The sequence below is a fragment of the Notolepis coatsorum genome (genome assembly GCF_963971535.1).
Source record: "Notolepis coatsorum genome assembly, chromosome: 8".
Lineage (NCBI taxonomy): Eukaryota > Metazoa > Chordata > Actinopteri > Aulopiformes > Paralepididae > Notolepis > Notolepis coatsorum.
In genome coordinates, this window is record NC_140172.1 from 116,505,098 (window position 1) to 116,523,136 (window position 18,039).

General features: G+C 41.5%; 1 protein-coding gene across 2 annotated transcripts in view; it reads left to right on the top strand.

Moving 5' to 3' along the window:
- Positions 1-18,039, top strand: part of larp1 (La ribonucleoprotein 1, translational regulator) — a 173,607-nt gene that overhangs the window by 93,628 nt on the left and 61,940 nt on the right. For both annotated transcript variants that reach the window (XM_084320915.1, XM_084320916.1), the window contains exons 2-3: positions 8,700-8,764; positions 10,797-10,862. In XM_084320915.1, the coding sequence (XP_084177041.1) occupies positions 8,700-8,764; positions 10,797-10,862 (131 nt within the window). The remainder of the gene's footprint in view (positions 1-8,699; positions 8,765-10,796; positions 10,863-18,039) is intronic.

Genomic DNA, 18,039 nt, shown 5'->3' on the forward strand with positions numbered 1-18,039 from the left:
CCAGGGGACGAATCAGCGGGGGGCGGGGACGGGGGACAGCGTTCTCACTCAGACAGACACACCCTTTTCTGATGCGAGCCGGGTCTGATTCGACCCCGAACAGTGAGTGAGAAAGGGCCCTAAGATGACATCACATCCGCAAATATCTGCTATTTCAAACGGAGGAGTATGGCCATTTATTGATTACACAGAACCTTCATGATAGCTAGAAAGTTTGGATACAGTCGTCCGTAAAATGTGATATATAAAATGTTTCCCCCATAACCTAACAGATGTGACATTTGATGTGCTGTGCAGTGCACAGCTTTGGCAAAGCCTAAACATTTGAAACTCAAAAAGTAGGGTTTATTACTTTGTTAATTAATACCCTAGTTACAGTACAGCAACCAAATTAAACTGTATCAATTCAACTGACAATGTGAATAGTATGAAAAAAAGTAAAGATAAAAAAAAAAAAAAAACTCCTGCGAAATAAGCTGTGACCTGTTTTGACCTGCACCTCAAAGAATCGAGAATCGTTTAGAACAGGAATCGAAATGGAGAATCAGAACCGGAATCGTTCAAATCCAAACAATGCCCAACCCTACCAAAAAGCACACGGCGAGATGAGACCCCTGATCTTTGTAATAAACACGCTAGGACAACCCACGGTGACAAATTGGGACCCATAAGTCCCTCTCGGAATCCATGTAATGTTGCCGTTTTGAAAACAGTGTTTGCCATACAGCTTCTGCTAGGGCTGGGCGATATGACCAAAAACGTTATCGCGATAAAATTATAAAATTATTTTCATATAATTCGATATCGATAATTATCGTCGATATAATGTCTGTCAAGTTTAATTAACTTCTTATGCTGCTGCGAATGTCTCAAGTCGAGTTGATGTCGTCATCAGTCCGCGCACGTTAGCAGTTATCCGACAAGCGGAGTATCTCATGACAATAAATATGACACTAAAATACTCTCTTCCGCCACAATATATTGAAACGAACTGTATACCCCACACTAGGGCTGGGCGATATGGAAAAAAATCATATCGCGATAACGATATGATAATTTTATTTTATTTCTCGATATCGATAATTATCGAATTGTTATAAGTATAAAAAAAAAACATTTTTTTTTTTTTAACAACAGATGTATGTTTATTTTGCAGCAATTCTTTGTCATTGCCGCCATCTTTAGTGTTACATCCCCTCACACTACAGTTCTCAGGCTGCAGCTGGTTTAAAAGCTAAAGTAAACCGGCTTCTCTGCTGGCTGTGGCTTCAGAGGAGTTGAACAGTTCTGGCTCTGCTAGTTTATTTTCGATCTTTTGGCGCTTTTTTGGTGGACAAACCACCGCACGTGTGCACTGACTCGTGACTGGAGTCTAGTTCTGCTAGCACACATAGCCTACTGTGTACAGACGGTTTCAAAATGTATTTTAAATTAGAAAGCATACAAAATAAATGGACAAGAGAAAAAGAAATCTGAATTTGGTCAGTATTGTCATTTGGACAAGCAAAGCCATTACTTTAAGTTGCAGGCAAGAAAGACAAGTCTGTCCACTGTCTCTGGTTTTAAAACTGCCCTGTTGCAGGTAAAAAAAAAAAAACGTTTTTTTTTTTTTTTTTTTTCGATATTCGATATCGATTATTAAAATATATCGCGATATTTATCGTTATCGTTATATCGCCCAGCCCTACCCCACACTACTATAAACGTGGCCTCAGAATTCAAAACACACACATACTCGGCACGTAAATATATAAAACAGTGCCGTGCAAGCTAGTTATCCTAGCCAGCCTGTTGTATCTAAGCGGTGTATTCCATGACAATGTGCTAAATATGACACTAAAATACTCTCTTCCGCCACAATATATTGAAACGACGTCCACTGTATACCCCCACTACTATAAACGTGGCCTCAGAATTCACGCCACACACATACTCGGCACGTAAATATATAAAACATCGCTGTGCAAGCTAATTAGCCTAGCAAGCCTTGTTGTTGAGTGATTCCTACCTCTGGGTCTCCTTCCGGGTCTACTTCGCTCTCGGCCATCTCCTTCACTGATTGGTTGTTAGCTGTTGTGCGTAAGCACGTCATCACGTAACGTTGGTTGTTGTTAGTGAGTGTGCTGAGCCGAGGCTGAACGGAGCCAAGCTTGGAAAATCGATATATCGAAACTTTGCGACCAGGGAGCGAAATTAACTTTTTGACTCACCGGCCAGTTGCGGGTAGATGGGAAGAATCTACCCGCCAAGCATATTTCTTACCCGCCAACTTTTTTTTGATACAATTTTTTTTTTTATTATTTTATATCGATTTTTTTTTAATAAAATATATATATTATATAATCATACTTGTGATTGTGTTATCTGCGAGACATCGCCACCTCGCTGTCTGCAAACAGCTCCACTGTCTGTGTGTATACTCGAGTGGCCTCCAGCTCCAGCAAGGATTCTCCGGGGGTGCAGCTGGACCTAAACGCTACATTCAGCATGCAAAATAATTCTCCGGCGCTGCACCTGGACCCTAGTCAGCAGCCCTCACTCATGCGATGTAAACCAGGGACTCGAATACGCATGTTGTTGTTGTAGGACATTGATGCCAAGAGCTATCTGTAGCTACTGCTGGATGGCGTTGGGACAACGCCTCAGTGAACTATTTAGTTTACTGCGACATTTCGTAGTGACTAGTTACCTAGCCAACGGAGGTATTATGCACTGGACTATTGCTGGAGGATTTGTTGATGTCGGGAGCTATCCGTAGCTAGCCGGCTAGATAACGTTACACAATGCCTCGTGTATTAAACTAAGTGAATAGTTGACTGGGTCATTTTGTAACGGTAGCTAACGTTATCTCACGAAGGTCCCACACTGACTAGACTAACGTCACAGTGAGGCAATAGCCTCTGTTTACATGCAGGCATACAGAAACAGGTGGAGGGGCTAGCAGCAGTGCGCGGTGCGCGCTTCATGTCGGCTGAGACAGCGAGTGAGAACTCAGCTAAAGAATTGGATCATGATTTTCTGTTTTCACATGACTATTTGATTGCCCGTCACACGGCGCTCAGACGTCTCAGTGGGAGGCGCCAAACGTAAAAACTGAGCGCAAATGGCGGGTGGCGCTCTCTAGTTTCGGTCCCTGTTTGCGACCACGTTTCATGTTTATTTCGAGGAAATAATTTATTGCGATAGTTATCGTTATCGTTTTATCGCCCAGCCCTAGCTTCTGCATACCTTACCGTAGCTGGATAAAAAGATGGAATTATCCAACTCTATAGGTCAGTCAAATTCTACGAACACCAATACCTTTGATGTATTTCACAGTGCTTTTGTGCTTGTGTATGTAGTAACATACACAACACCAAGGTTGACAAGATTGGAAATTCGCTCCTTTTCCCCCCCTCCATCCACTGTCTTGCCTCAGGCATGTCAAGAATCGTACCACCACATATAAGGCCTAACAAAAATAATGGTTGGTTTCAGGTTGCCGACCGACCCTGCCGATTTAGGTGCGACCCAATATATTTTATGAGTTTTTAAAAAAAAATATATATTAAAAAAAAAAAAAAATCATTTTTTTTTTTTTTTTTTTTTTTGAATAAAGTTTCATAGAAATCTTAGTCAAACATTTAGTATTATGGATATTAAACATGCTGGCAGAGTACATGCATCCATGTTGTTGTGAACATTTTAATTAAATAAAGAAATTCCCTATCCATAGTCGCCGTGGGAAAGAATAAAATAAAAAAATAAAATAAAATAAATTCCCTACCTACCCATGGCCAAACTGACAACCAACCTGAAACCAACTATTATTTTTGTTAGGCCTAAGCTGATGAAGAAACATTGTGACGTTTGCTAAGCACAAAGCGTGTGTGTCCTGTTGCACTTAAATTCAAGTTGACTGTGTTTGGGCCAGACAGTAAGATTTAGGCCATGTTCAGACTAGGGATGCACCGAATGGGAAATTCTTGGCCGATACCGAAAATAGGAAACAGTTGGCCGAATGCCCAAAGGCCAAAAATGATTAATAAATATTTATGTTCTTTTTTTGTTTTTGTTTTTTTTAGCTACCTGATTATGGCAAAAGACATGATTATGGCAAAACTCAACTTAAATAATATTAATAATCACTTATGGGCCCATAAAACATTTATTCAGCACTTTTGAATGCATACATTAATTCCAGACTGACTGCTGAAAGATTGTACAATTTAAACATTTTCTCTTTGCATACAACAAAATGTGCATTAAAGTCAAGTGCATTTTCTTTTCTCTGTAGGATAACTACAACAAAGTGCATTCAGAACAAAGCCAGGGTGCTTTAAAACTGCATAAAGATCTGCATAAAGACACACACGAAAGGGAGAATAGCTTATAGCAGACTTAGGCTACGTTTAGACGGAGAGAGTCTGAACAGAAACTGCAAAAGTCGTCTTGCGGTCTCACTTTTAATTTTGCATTTAGACTAGCGTTTTGGGATGGAATTCTGCGTGCAGACGAAGCTGTAACGACTCGAGACGACGGAGCCCCGCTGTCACACGATTGGCGCATATGTCACATGACGTGCTGTGAAGACCCGCCCTACTCTGCCTCTGATTCGCAGACTGTGGGTGGGGGAATGTGATTGGACCAAAGCAGAGTCACTCACAGACAGTGGGTCCAGTCACTAATAGTTGTGATAGCCGCGGGACAGATTCTTGTGTATTTAAAAGTACTGCCAATGTAGCCTTCAGGTGATCGCCATGGATAGAATCAGACATGCTTTGTTTACGCTTCTAGGCTACTGGCGCATGCCTGTGATGTAAGCAGTACGCGCGACGAGAGCCTTGACAACCCTTTCGTCATCGTTTTATGCGGTTTGACAGTTTAGATGAGAGCGCAAAGGTTTATCGTTTCTAGGAATTCCACCCTGGAAGGTGGTCTCACTTTTTTACGGTTTCACCCCGTAAAAACGGCGTCTCCGTATAAACGAAAGGCACATCCGAAAAAATATTTTTGCGGATTCACCTGCTAGCGTTTCCGTCTAAACAGGGCCTTAATGATGTTACTGTAGTGGTTACTGAGTCATAATTCACTGCGTTCTAGCCTACAATTTCGGTCGTATCAGTCAACGTATTTTATCGTATGCACCTTTCATCCACACGGAACTGCGTTCTGGGAGCCTGAATACGCTATTTTCTGAGACCGGCTCCCAGAGTGGGCAAATCTGAAGACTCCCCCCTTGTGTCGCCACGGTGATTGATTGAATGAAAATTGTATTAACAGATTGCAGAATGGGTACAATACACTACGGCTCAATACACACAATTGTTAAGGGAATGCAGACAAGAGAAATACTTTTGGCTTGTTTACATCAGGGTCCCCCATTTTCAATTCATAATGAATTGTAAGTAAGGGTGCAACTAGCACCGTGCAATCCATTTTTTGTGGATCTAGCCCACAGTAACGTCAGTGTTTCCCTTATATGCATTCAACAACGGCGCTGCGGCTTCTTGTCCCCTGCGAAAGCATGCAATTGGTCCACCAGATGGATACATCTTGATATTTGTCTAGTGTGTTCATTAGACAGGTGAAATCCTCTGTGCAGGGATGTAGCACTACGGATGTTTGGAGGGAGTGAGTTCCAGAGGGTGGGTGCGGCAACAGAGAAGGCTCTGAGACCAACAGTCCGCATGTTGGTGGTGGGGATGGAGAGGAGACCGGAGTCAGGACTGCAGCCTCCGGAGCGGGATGGAGGGATGGAGGAGGGCAAGGGAGTGAAGGTCTTTGTAGGTCATGAGGAGGATCTTGAAATTGATGCAGTGATTGATTCCGTATTTACAGGTGAAGACTGACCTGAGGAACAGGCTGCAGAGAGACCATCTGGCCGCTTGTATGTGTCTCAGCATCAATGGACCCCCTACCAGTGAATTCCCCACCAAAGAGCCCTGGAGCTTTTTTTTCAAAAGCCCAGGAAAATTAAATGCTCTAAGGCAGAATGTAGCCTATGCCACTGAGACTTCTTAGGTGTAAAGTGCTGTTGTAGTGTTATGATTTGTGTATGTTAGACAGTTGGTATGTTCTATGTATCTGTCTGTTTTCTATTCATATTATCTATTAAATCATCTATCTATGTTCAATACAAATAGGGTACATTTTCTTAAGTGTTGAGGCATGTCATTAATCTTGACATTTACCCTGATTACAACTACACTGCAAACAAATGTAATCTTATCAAGTGAACATATCTTGTAGTTGGTACAATAAGTCTAATATTGAGTAGAATTATCTTGAATTATCTTATCCCACTGGCAGATAATTTAGCTTTTTTTCCTGAATTGTCAATGTAATCTTGTTAAGAAAACAAGGTTAACATTTTCTTAAAACAAGATTAAATTGACATCAAGAGGAAAATAAGCAAAATTATCTGGCAGTGTAATAAGATAATTCAAGATAATTCTACTCAATATTTTCACTTGATAAGATAAATATTTTTGCAGTGTACAAATATGGATTCCGATGGCACGTGCGCGTGCACAAATATGGGTTCCGGCAGCGTGTTGAATTTTTTTTCAGGGGAAACACTGAACGTTAATACAATTACATGCATCATTCATTGTTTACAATGCACGGGTGGAGCTAGTCGAAAGGACTGGACACAGAGACGAGTTAAACATCAATCAATTAATTTAATACAACAGGTAGTTCGAGCTGCCTCCGACTGCACCACGGGGCTATTATATTATATATTATGCGGCTTTGACGCGTTCTCTCTCTCCTGCCGATTAAAATCAGCAGCTCTTCCTTATCATCGATTGCCTGTAGGCTGTAGCTGCATTTTGCCCCACGGTGTCTTCTCTCCTATCCTTTGGAAACTAGCGTCAGCTCAAAAGCACAGAACCGGACAACACAAGTTACTCCGCTAACGGAAACAGGATAACACTTCCGGTCGGGGGGTTTCGAAATAAAAGAGCGACGTCTAAAACAGGAAAGACATTTATTTTGTACATTTGTGCGGCACACACTTATTTCTTGGACGATTTCGTTTTTACGGAAAACTTTTTTTTAAATGAAAAACGAAAAAGATCAAAATCTTCTTCGCCTGGACAAGGCTTTAGATCCATCACCACCTGCTGTAATCCAGACAGTGTGGTGGAGAAGATGCTTTTAGATGTCCTCCAGAGCATATCTGTAATATTTTTATCCAGATGTGTGATCTGATCTTCGGATTTAAAGGACGAGTTGACCTGTAGCCTACATGTGCACATGTCTGTATTTAAGAACAAACACACAACCACTGTCTGTGTTGCTAGTCAGTTAGGGATTTCTCTCTCCCTCCCTTCTTCTCTCTCTCCCTCACTCTGTATTTTTCTCTCTTTCTCTCTGTCTTCCTCTCTGTCTCTCTTTCTCTCTGTCTCTTTCTCTCAGTCTCTCTCTCTCCCCCTCCCCTCCCTCTCCCTGCTGTGGGTCTCTACTATGTCCCTAGCCACGATCAGTCCTAAGGAGATTACTACTAAGATTTGCACTTGGTGTCAGCGGCTTGGCGAGGGCACGGTGAGGCCCGCTGGCCTGTGGCGCCATGGCTTTAGCCTCATTATAGTAGCCAGACGGAGTGCTTTCCCCTAGCGAGACTAGTGTCCTTGTGTCCTAATGTGCCCCCTTGTATATTGGAGCGTGTGTGTGTACTAGACTAGTCCTTTGTCCTGTTTATTTGTAATGTCATGTTGTGATGGTGTTGTGTTGCACAGTCACTCACAATGTGTGTTTTTTTTGGGGACCCCAGGAAGAATACTGCAATGCTGTAGTTAATTGGGGATCCTAATAAACTAAACAAAACTCAACTATCAGCTTCTCGGTTTGCCCCTTCAAAGGAAGAGAAAATATCTACGTTCAAGGCGGCCAGGAGTGGATGTGCTACTTAATTGTGTGTAGAACCCATTGGCGACGCACTCTCTCAATTTTTTTTTATTCTGGTTCAATCGGTGACCTTTCGGTCACTCAGCGCACCTCCCAACAGAGTTAAAAGTTTAAACCACAGTGAACTCATAGTGACACAGCAGGACCAAGACGCAACTGTCTGATGAGCTTTGGCCTCATTATAGTAGCCAGACTTGGACTACTTTCCCAAAGCGAGAGGGCTGGCTGGGAGTGCGCGGCTGGCTGTGTTTATGCATGCCTGTCGGTGTGTCTAATGTCCTAATGCTCACCCCGGAGAACTGCCTCTACCTCTGCCTCGCTTTGGCTGTGCTCACTGACCCAGTGAAACCAAAGCATCATTTAAATAGTGTCTGTTTCCGTGCGTTGAACAAATGTCTGGCTAATCTCACTTCTCGCCTCAGTGATTTGCTGTTAATTTTTTTTTTTTTTAAAGTATCATTTTCAAGATTAGGCCATCTGTAATTTTGTATTGTATTACCAGAGTAGACCTTTGCACGTCAGTTTACTTAATTAATTAATTAATTAATTAATTAATTAGCATTCTGTATGCATTTTGTCTGTCAAACTCTGGCCAAGTTGGTGTGAGCAGGAGGACCAGGGCATGTGAGCAAAGGTCCGCTTGAGAATTGGGGATATGGTATTTCAGTCAGCCTGCATTTGGAGACGTTGACACGATGCTTTCGACTACTTCTTCTAACTGTACTAGACTTGAGTCATGCTCACAAAGATGATGAAGTGATCCTGTGTAACCGTTTTCTAATTTCTTATTTTCATTTTGTCCACAGAGTCCACGGGCCCGGCCAAGGTGGTGCGAGCGGGCAACCCGTCCCGAGCCAGACGAGGAGGAAAGGTAACGTCCTGCTCTCTGTCCAGCCGCTGCCTCCCTCACTGTGGTTATCCGGTCATCATGACGGCTGATGACACACATCCACACCGCTCTCCTGAAAATGCCGACCACAGTGATTCAAATTGACCGGAGGGCTCAATGGAGACACCGGAGTTTGTAGTCAAACTCGGTGATGTTACTAAACCCAAAGATGGATATCTAAAGACATTCTCCTAATTAGGGATGCTCCGATATTGATATCGGCGCCGATATCACTAAAATAGCTGGATCAGTTATCAAGAAAAAAAAAAAATATATATATATATATATATATATATATATATATATATATATATATATATATATATATATATATATATATATATATATATATATATATATATATACATCGGCTTAAAAAATTTAAATATATTATTTAATATATAATATTATAAGAAATAAAATAAGAAATAACAATTCAGTACATTTATATCTGTGTTAATTAGTTACATTTAGTTTCACTAAGTTAGGAAAGTAATGTTTTAAGTCAAGCCTGATGATCCCAGTCTCTTCCACACAGTGAGGCATACCGTTTATTAATTGAACGATGGGTATTTACATTTACATTTAGTCATTTAGCTAACTCTTTTAGCCAAAGTGACTTACAAGTTCTGTACGACAAGTCATCAGGAAGGGCACAACTCTATCAGCTGAGTAACAATGTCCATCAAAGTGTTGAGTGCTACAGACAGTGTAGGTTAGTATATTAGGACAATTGCATGACAGTAAGATTAGTTAGGGTTAGATATATACATATTTTCTTTAGATAATGGTATCGGTACTCGGTATCGGCCGATACCCAAAGCCAGGTATCGTTATTGGGACTGAAAAAGTCGGATCGGTGCATCCCTACTCCTAATAGTAGGTGTGTGTCTCTTCATGCACCTGACTTGTCTGTATTTAGCCTATATCTGTGTCTGTCTGTTTGCCTTACAAATTACAAATACCCCCCATCTTACATTAAACAAATACTGAAACTAATAAAAGAAAATAAAACAATGCAATTTTAAACTAAACTAAACTGAAAGTTTCTGAAACTAGTAAACCCACTCTGGAAACAAACTGAAACTAAACTGAATTGAAAACAACATTATGAATGCATGTGCATTAAAACGGAGTGAGTACATTCTTGATATAATATCTGTAACACTACAATGTGCTGTCTGTGTATTACAAATTGTAATATAATACAAGTTGGATTTATCCAAGAATTGGTGGTCTCAAGGATAATAATGGAATTTTGGATTTTATAGTGATCTCCACTTAAGGTGGGGTCTTTCTTTTGTTAAGGTAGTCCGCCTTGAATATAAAATGCTTTAGACAATCCAGTGGCCACCACATATTTCCATAATCTCTGCGTGTTCATGTAATGTATGGCGTGTCTGGGTGCATTCGTGTGTGTGTTATGCCTAGAGCTGTGTGTAGAAAGACTTGCTCACTTCCTGGTATGCAAATGCTAGTTCCTGGTAAGCCAATCCTACGGCAGATATGAAGCTGATGATAAAGCCTCCCTAAAGCACTTTATTCACAAACTTACCACATTGTTTGTTTGAGATAATCAGTGGCCTATAGGACTATAGGTCTGGTGCCACACCTCAGCAGAGTAAAGAAGCCTGATCTTTTAAGTACATTTACACTTATTTACAACTTCAGTGTAAAATTACAATAAGATTTTAAATTATACAAATTCTCCACAATAAGGTTCTTACCTTATCTTCTCTGTCACTAATGTTGTAAACATACAAATGAAAAAGTTATAAAACATGTTAAAAAATTTAAAGAATTATTATGACGCCTTAGCAACCATTTGTCTTGAATCTTGATGCTAAGATGGAAGAATTAAAAATAAATATATAAAACTTGACGGGAATATTCAACCATAAAGCAAGTATCTCAACTATATAAAAAAAATAATAATAATGATTAAGAGCCTAGCAAACCTAGCCAAGCTTTTATTTGTCCTCATCCTCTCTGTATGTTTGGTTGTGTTGGGCAGGTTGGAGATTTTGGCGACGCCAACAACTGGCCGACTCCGGGAGAGATGGCTACTAAAGACATGCAGGTGTGTTCTCTTTACAAGACTTTACCTTTACAAGACTTTACCTTTACAAGACTTTACCTTTACAAGACTTTACCTTTACAAGACTTTACATTTCAAATATCAAAGATGCACTGTGCTTTTTTGGGAGATAAATGTGAAACTCGGAAGTGGGAAAAATTCTTTGATGTATATTTTCACATCTGAATAAATGAACCATCCCTCAGAGTAAAACTGTCCCTGCAACACGTACCTCAAAATACTGTTGTTGTGATTCATGATGAGATTGAATACAATGATTGTAAGAATTGCATGTAGGCTTAATATATTTTGTTTTTGGCACATTAATGACGGGCCCTGCTAATGTAAACACATGTGTCTCCCCAGGCTGCATAGTGCACCATAGGGCTCAGGACTTCTATCCTATTGACCATATCCACACAGCAGCGAGTTTGCGCTTATGTCATGATCCGGTTGGGATTCCTTCCCACCCTCTGGAGGGGAAAGGAATCCCAACCTGAGCATGACATATCACTATTTATCACCAACTAAACCACCCTCTTAATGATATTCAGAGTGTTTCTTGGCTGGTGTTTTTGTTTTGGAGAGACTCGTAGCTTATCTGCAGGCTGATCATTGCCAATACAAGATTAAAACAAAATGTTCTGAGTCAAATTCAAGCCGTTTCATTTACTTCCCTAAGCTATGGTAATGTTAAAGGATCATTTCAGTTATTTTCAACCTAGACCCTATGCCCCCCCCCCCCCCCCCCCCCCGTTTTTCTGGGGTGCTCTGCTTTGCGCCCACTCATTCTGACTCCACCCTAATCACAGAATTCCCTCCAAAACTAAGTGTCTGCATCATGTAAATAGAGGCTATTGTGTATTTCTCAGCTACAAAAACACCTGCGTGAAAATGCTTTGATTGTCCAAAGAGAGGGGACTTGTGTGGTGAACCTTCCTTTACACACACACACACACACACACACACACACACACACACACACACACACACACACACACACACTGTTGGCCAGGCCACATGATATGGGAAATGGCCATTAACACTATTTGTTTATTTAAAAGGTACTTTTGGTTGAGCAAAGACTGCTCCAGCGACACATTTCTAATCACACTGTGTGTACATACAAAGAGCATATGTACATTCCAAAATGTTTGAGTGCTGGAGTCATCCTACCAGAAAAAAAATAAAGGGGGCGGGCGGAGAGAAATACACTGCGTCCAGTGCTGCAATGAGTTTATTTTGATGCGCAATCTTTCCACAACTTGTCTTTGGCAGGTTTAAAGGTCTTCTTTTTTGGGTGTTTTTAATGGTACGGTATATGCCTTTTATATGACCGTATTCCATTTTCCAGTAAAAGTGTGATATGACATATTTGTATGTCTTTATCCTGTAATCATGTAATTGTCTTGGTGCTATTTAATTCAAAAAGGTATTTTCTTTAACCTTTTTAATACTTGCACAAGGAACACATTTTATTTTACCAAAAAATATACAGTATGTATATATTCTTTTCCATATCTATATATTGTGGACGACGGTATAGTAAAAATCCATACCTTTGCATGGATCCATGATGCTTCACATTCAGTATACCTCCCAGCTCGATCATGTGGCTATCGTCTGGTCTCGGTTAATTAAACCAAAATGAATAGAGTCTGCACACTGTTAAACTGCCACTGTGGGCTCATTGAGTCAAGGTCACTAAACGAAAGCAAGATTCTGGCCGGTCAGTGAAATATTACAGCTGCTGTGAGTGAGGGCATTGCCTTGTTTTACAATGTCTTTGTAAAGTTGTTGATTTTTACATCCAACAGGAAAGGATAAGAGTAGAAAACAGTAGAACTTTTGCACAACCTGTAGGTTGACATGTGCATAGGATAAAGCTGTGGGCTGACGAGGTTGTTGTGAATAAATCTGTTAGCAGGTGAAGGGGAGGGTGTGCGGGAGTTCTTTGTTCTACTGAGGATAGGAGTAGAAAAGGAGAAGTTGAGGGGCATGAGAGGGGAGCGAGGGAGGCAGCTTGACGGTGGAATAGAGGATAGAGAGATTTACCAAGAGGTTAATCTTGGAGACCAATGCATTTCCCGAATCGCTCCACGTAGGCCTACTTCAAACATCCGGAAACGCAACACTTGGCGTTGGGGGTGGTGTCAGTATTGATTCCTGCTCCCTGTAAATTCTGTATTGCATCATGGAAAGAGTTGCTAGATGAGCTAGACGGAACACTCACAAACTTGCAGTGACATCGGAGAGCTAGCTAGCAAGATCGCCAAATATACATAGATTTTGTGTTAATAACTTGTATAGCGTTAGCTAGGCGATGGCTTGCTGCAGCTGGCAAGGTCTTGCTTCCTGCAGACTAGACTAACCTTGCGACACAGCTAGCAGAACTACCCAAGGAAGCATGGAGTTGGCAGGAAAAAGAAATCTACCCCGATACCATTTTTATAGCAGTGTTCCCTAAAGTTTGATGTTTGAATATTTTTTTAAACGCAAGTCCAAGATGTGAGATTATTATTTAATTTCCTGTTTGTCGCGGCGGCCTGGTAGTGCAGCGGACTAAGCGTCTGTCTACCACCACAGAGCCAGTGAGATCGAATCCGGCTGTGGTGCCTCCGGCTTGGCCGACCGTCCATACTAACACAATTGGCAGTGTTAGCGGGTGGGAAGCTGGCGTGGGTGGGTCCTGGTCGTTGTAAACAGTGACTCCTACAGTTCGGTCGGGGCGCCTGCACAGCAAGGGAAGGATCTGGGAGAGGTAGTGTGACCTTCCACACGTTACACTCTCCCAGTGAGAGTCCGCGCTGTCAGGTGAAAAGAAGCGGTGGGCTGGCTACACATGTGTCGGAGGAAGCATGTGATAGTCTCCGCCCTCCCAGACCGACGGTAGGGGGTAGAGTGCGCAACGACCAGGAAGGGGATTGGGAATTGGCATAACGACTAACATTGGGAGGGGAGAAAATATCATTAAAAAAAGAAAATCCTGTTTGTCGTTCTTTTCGTCACCACTTAGAGTCACGGTTTGACACTACTTTGATGTAAGTGAGGACTCAAAGTGAGTATCAAGGCTAATGGTCTCCTGTGGTTGGAGTCATAGCTGACGGGACAGAACAAAACCAGAACCCAGCTTCCCTGCTACCACTAAAACCCCAAGGGGAAACGGTGACATCTCCATGCTAGAGTTCGCTCTAAGGCAGTGGTTCTAGTGATATTAATTAGCCCTGCAGCACATATTGCAGACTGACAAATAGTGATCGGATAATTCACATCCGACAACCAGCAATCGCATCATTCATTAAAAAATATTTGTTTACATGGAACACAGCAAGAGCTTGCAAGGCAAATGTATTATTATACGCTAGTGTTCAGATTAAAGACCAGCAAAAATGATTATTGAGCTACAATAGTGATAACCCAATGTCAAGTTTTTTTTTGGTTGCTTAATTTGCAAGTGCCTCAGCATTAAAATTCTTCTCTGCAGATGCACTTTGGTTGAGAGCAGCTATTCTATTCACTTAACCTACTACGTACAACATTTCCCTACTATGTAACATTAGCCTACTATGTATGTATAACATTAGCCTAATATGACAACGCATAGGCCTATTGCAGTCATGTGAGAGGGCATTAATTTTCTCTCACTGAAAACGGGAGCAATATTGAGAAATTCAAAAAATGTGGCTATACTCCATTATATTATCTGGAAAGTCGAATAATTTAATTTGCACATTGCAATAAGAGAAATGGCAAATCCCCTTTTTAAAAATGTGGCAATCCTCTCCATTATGCGTTCTGTTCATAGCAACAGATCTCCTGTCCAAACGGCAGGTTATTTCCATAATCTTTTTGTTCTCTTTTCTTGATGCAGGCCGCCTTCCTTTTTGTTAGCTGTTTGAGGTGGCCTATGTGCCAGAAATCTAATTTACGAGATTGTATTAGCAGTAAAGTTGGCTTGATGTTGGGTAATGGACAGAGGTCCAGACCGTCCAATCTGAATGTCTCGTCAGAGGAAATATCCAACATCTGACCAACTTTGACCACAGACTGGCCGAGTACCGATGGCCAGCAATGATAATTATCCCCCTTCATCGAGACGAGAACCCAAGGACACTTTTAGAAAAGCAAGTATTTACAACTCCTTCTGAAATAAGTGGAGCGTGGATGAAATGTGCTAGGGCTGTATTGGCAGGCTCGGGATTCCACAGCACGCTTGACCTCACTTCAAGGCAACACCAGTTGTCAAACTACTGCTCTATGGGATGTGTGTAGCTTACTAGAATAGGCGCTTAGTGGGTGTAATTACACAGTAGCACGCAGAGAGCAGTCTGGAGCTGCTTGTTGCTCTTTGTGTCCTCAGGGTTGTTTTTTTATTGTGTTTTTAGGAGTTAGTCCAGTCATACCACCACCCCAGCAGGGCCTGTGTGCCGACTGTGTAGAGCCATAACAGACACTCAGGAGTTCTCTGCTGTGCGCACAAACCCCCTACTACACTTGATTTAGCAGGGAAATGCAGGAACAGGAGTATTGTGTTTTTGATAAATGCAAGTTAAAGGGTGAGAGAGATTCATCCAGCCAAGGGTCTTTGCTCCGCAGAAAACAGTCGCAAAAGTTAACGAAATATTTTTAATTTAGCGTAGAAGTCGGGAAGAGGATCTACCTTGATGCATGAAGTTAAAGGTACAATTATCTGTGCCATTAAACAGACAATTTGAATCCACATTTGAATATCCATTATAATACTGTTGACTTGAGCTGATTAGGAACCCAATTAGCTACTGCATCATAGCAGCTAATCTTCCTGGGGTTCCACACAAAAGCTTAACGGTGAACGTAACCCATACAAACTCACAACAACATGCCTAACAAATAGGACAACACATGTGTCCTGTTTTTATGTATTTGTACATTTCTTACTGTTTTTATGAGTCCTGTTTTTATGTTTGGGGACAACGGATGGAAATTAGCCTTGTGCTAAATCTGGCAATTTTTACACCCGTGTTCATTAATTTTGCATTGTCCCATCCAAATAAAGTAAAGTAAAGAACATACACACAAGACAAGCTCCTAAAGAAAAAAATTATAGATATATTTACCAGGGTTGGGAAGGTTACTTGAAAAACAATGAATTTGTTTGTTTAGTTATTACCTGTCTAGAATTGTAATTGGTGATTTATTGGATTACTCCAACACAATAGCATAACCTGATTACATTTGATTACTTTAGGGATTACCCTGGCTGCACAGAATTGGAGGCTAAAACTGAGACCTAGCTAAAGTCCAGCCTAGACTCACTCACCCATTTTGGGATGCGAAACGGCGCTGATTCGTTTTACCCCCCGCTGAACGGGGCCGGTTGGATTAGGTGGTCTCGGAATCGGCCGTGGGAGCGTGGGGCGTGACACACACAACGTCGTTACTGTCATGCTTGCTTGAATTTTGGGCAGATAACACCACACAGCAACAACTGGAGAATACCCACAAAAACGATATTTATGGGCAATTTGAGAGTTCAGACCTCAACCAAAAACAAGTGGATGAAAACATGAAGCCACGTTACAAACGCACAGCACTTCCCTGGCTCGCATTAGGCCTGGCAATTTTTGTTTGCCATGCTATTTTCTATACATTAGTTTCTTGTTTGAATGCATTTATTTCTATTAGACCAGTGGTGCCCAACCAGTCGGCCGTGGTCGACCAGTAGATCAATGACATTCAATATAATCGATGCAGCAATGTTACTAGTAAAAGGCTAAGATAACTTGCGTTAGCCGTTAGCTTAGCGTTAACGTTAACCCTGCAAAACGCTCAAAAGCGGACTCTACAACAGAGTTCCATTCGTGAGAAAAGAGGCAGAACACACAGTGAATGTATCCGTTTTGTTTATTGCACGTTCTTTGCTGAAAAGAAAAAGTGCTACAGGCTATACTAGACTAGGCTAAGCTAACTAGCGTCAGCCGTTAGCTTAGCGTTAGCCCTGGGAAACGCTCAAAAGCTAACTCTACAACACCATCCATTCGTGATAAAATGGGGTGGGTTATATTGACTAGGCTTGACAACAGAGGTTCAAATATAACTTCATATTTATTGCTTATTTATTCATTTTATATCAGCATCCAGTCTCCAGCGCCATGTTAACACTTCCTGTGTTTACATTTTCGAAAGTGACATCGCCTACGGCAAGCGGAAACGTTCAAAAGGCAAACCGTAAACAGAACCCGGAACGAAACAAGACTGCAGTGTGTACGCAAACTAGAGGGGGGAGAGGGGGGGGGGGGGGGGGTTCGCATCAGATCTCGGAACGGGCCAGAACGGAACGGAATAGAAACGAATAGGGTGAGTGAGAAAGGGCCCTAACCCATATCAGACCTAGCTAAAGTCCAGCCTAGATTAACTCATATTGGGCCTAGCTAAAGTCAAACCTAGACTAACCCATATCAGGCCTAGCTAAGGTCCAACCTAGACTTAACTCATATCGGGCCTAGCTAAACTCCAGCCTAGTCGTACCAATTTCTGGCCTAGCTACAGTCCAGCCTAGACTAACCCATATCAGGTAGGGCTGTCGCGGTAACCGCATCACCGCAATCCCGCGGTGTGTCAAGGCACACGCGGATCAATAAACGCGATCGATATTTGAAATGGCAATCAGGAATTGGAATAATCTTTTTGGAGAACATCTGATCTGAGGTAAGCAATTTATTTTACCAGTCTTGGGGTAATCGGATCTATTTTCACAGATGTGTGTGTGTGTGTGTGAGAGAGATCAGGAAATGAGAGAATATATTTTTCAGCTCGCTTCTCTAGCGTGCATAAGTACACATATACTATCGATAATCTAGCGTTTATTTGAAAACGATTCATAAATAGGCCGAAAAATGGCAAAGTTTTTTGTGTATGCCACAATATTCCAGTAAATGCCGTTTATCACGGAATCTATATATTTTCCAAGAAAACGAGGGCTTTTCAAAATGCTATAAAACAGAAATGAACAGATAAAAAAAACTATTTCGACAATGTTGACAGCAAACAAGTCATTGATAAGCGACAGGCAGATTAGACACATAGCCATAATTTAAGACCGAGATTATGCGTTCACAACGCTATCATTGAAGTGGGTGGTGGCATTTAACCATGCTTCACCATGTTAATGGCCGGTACTGAAAGTGTTAATAATAAAAAA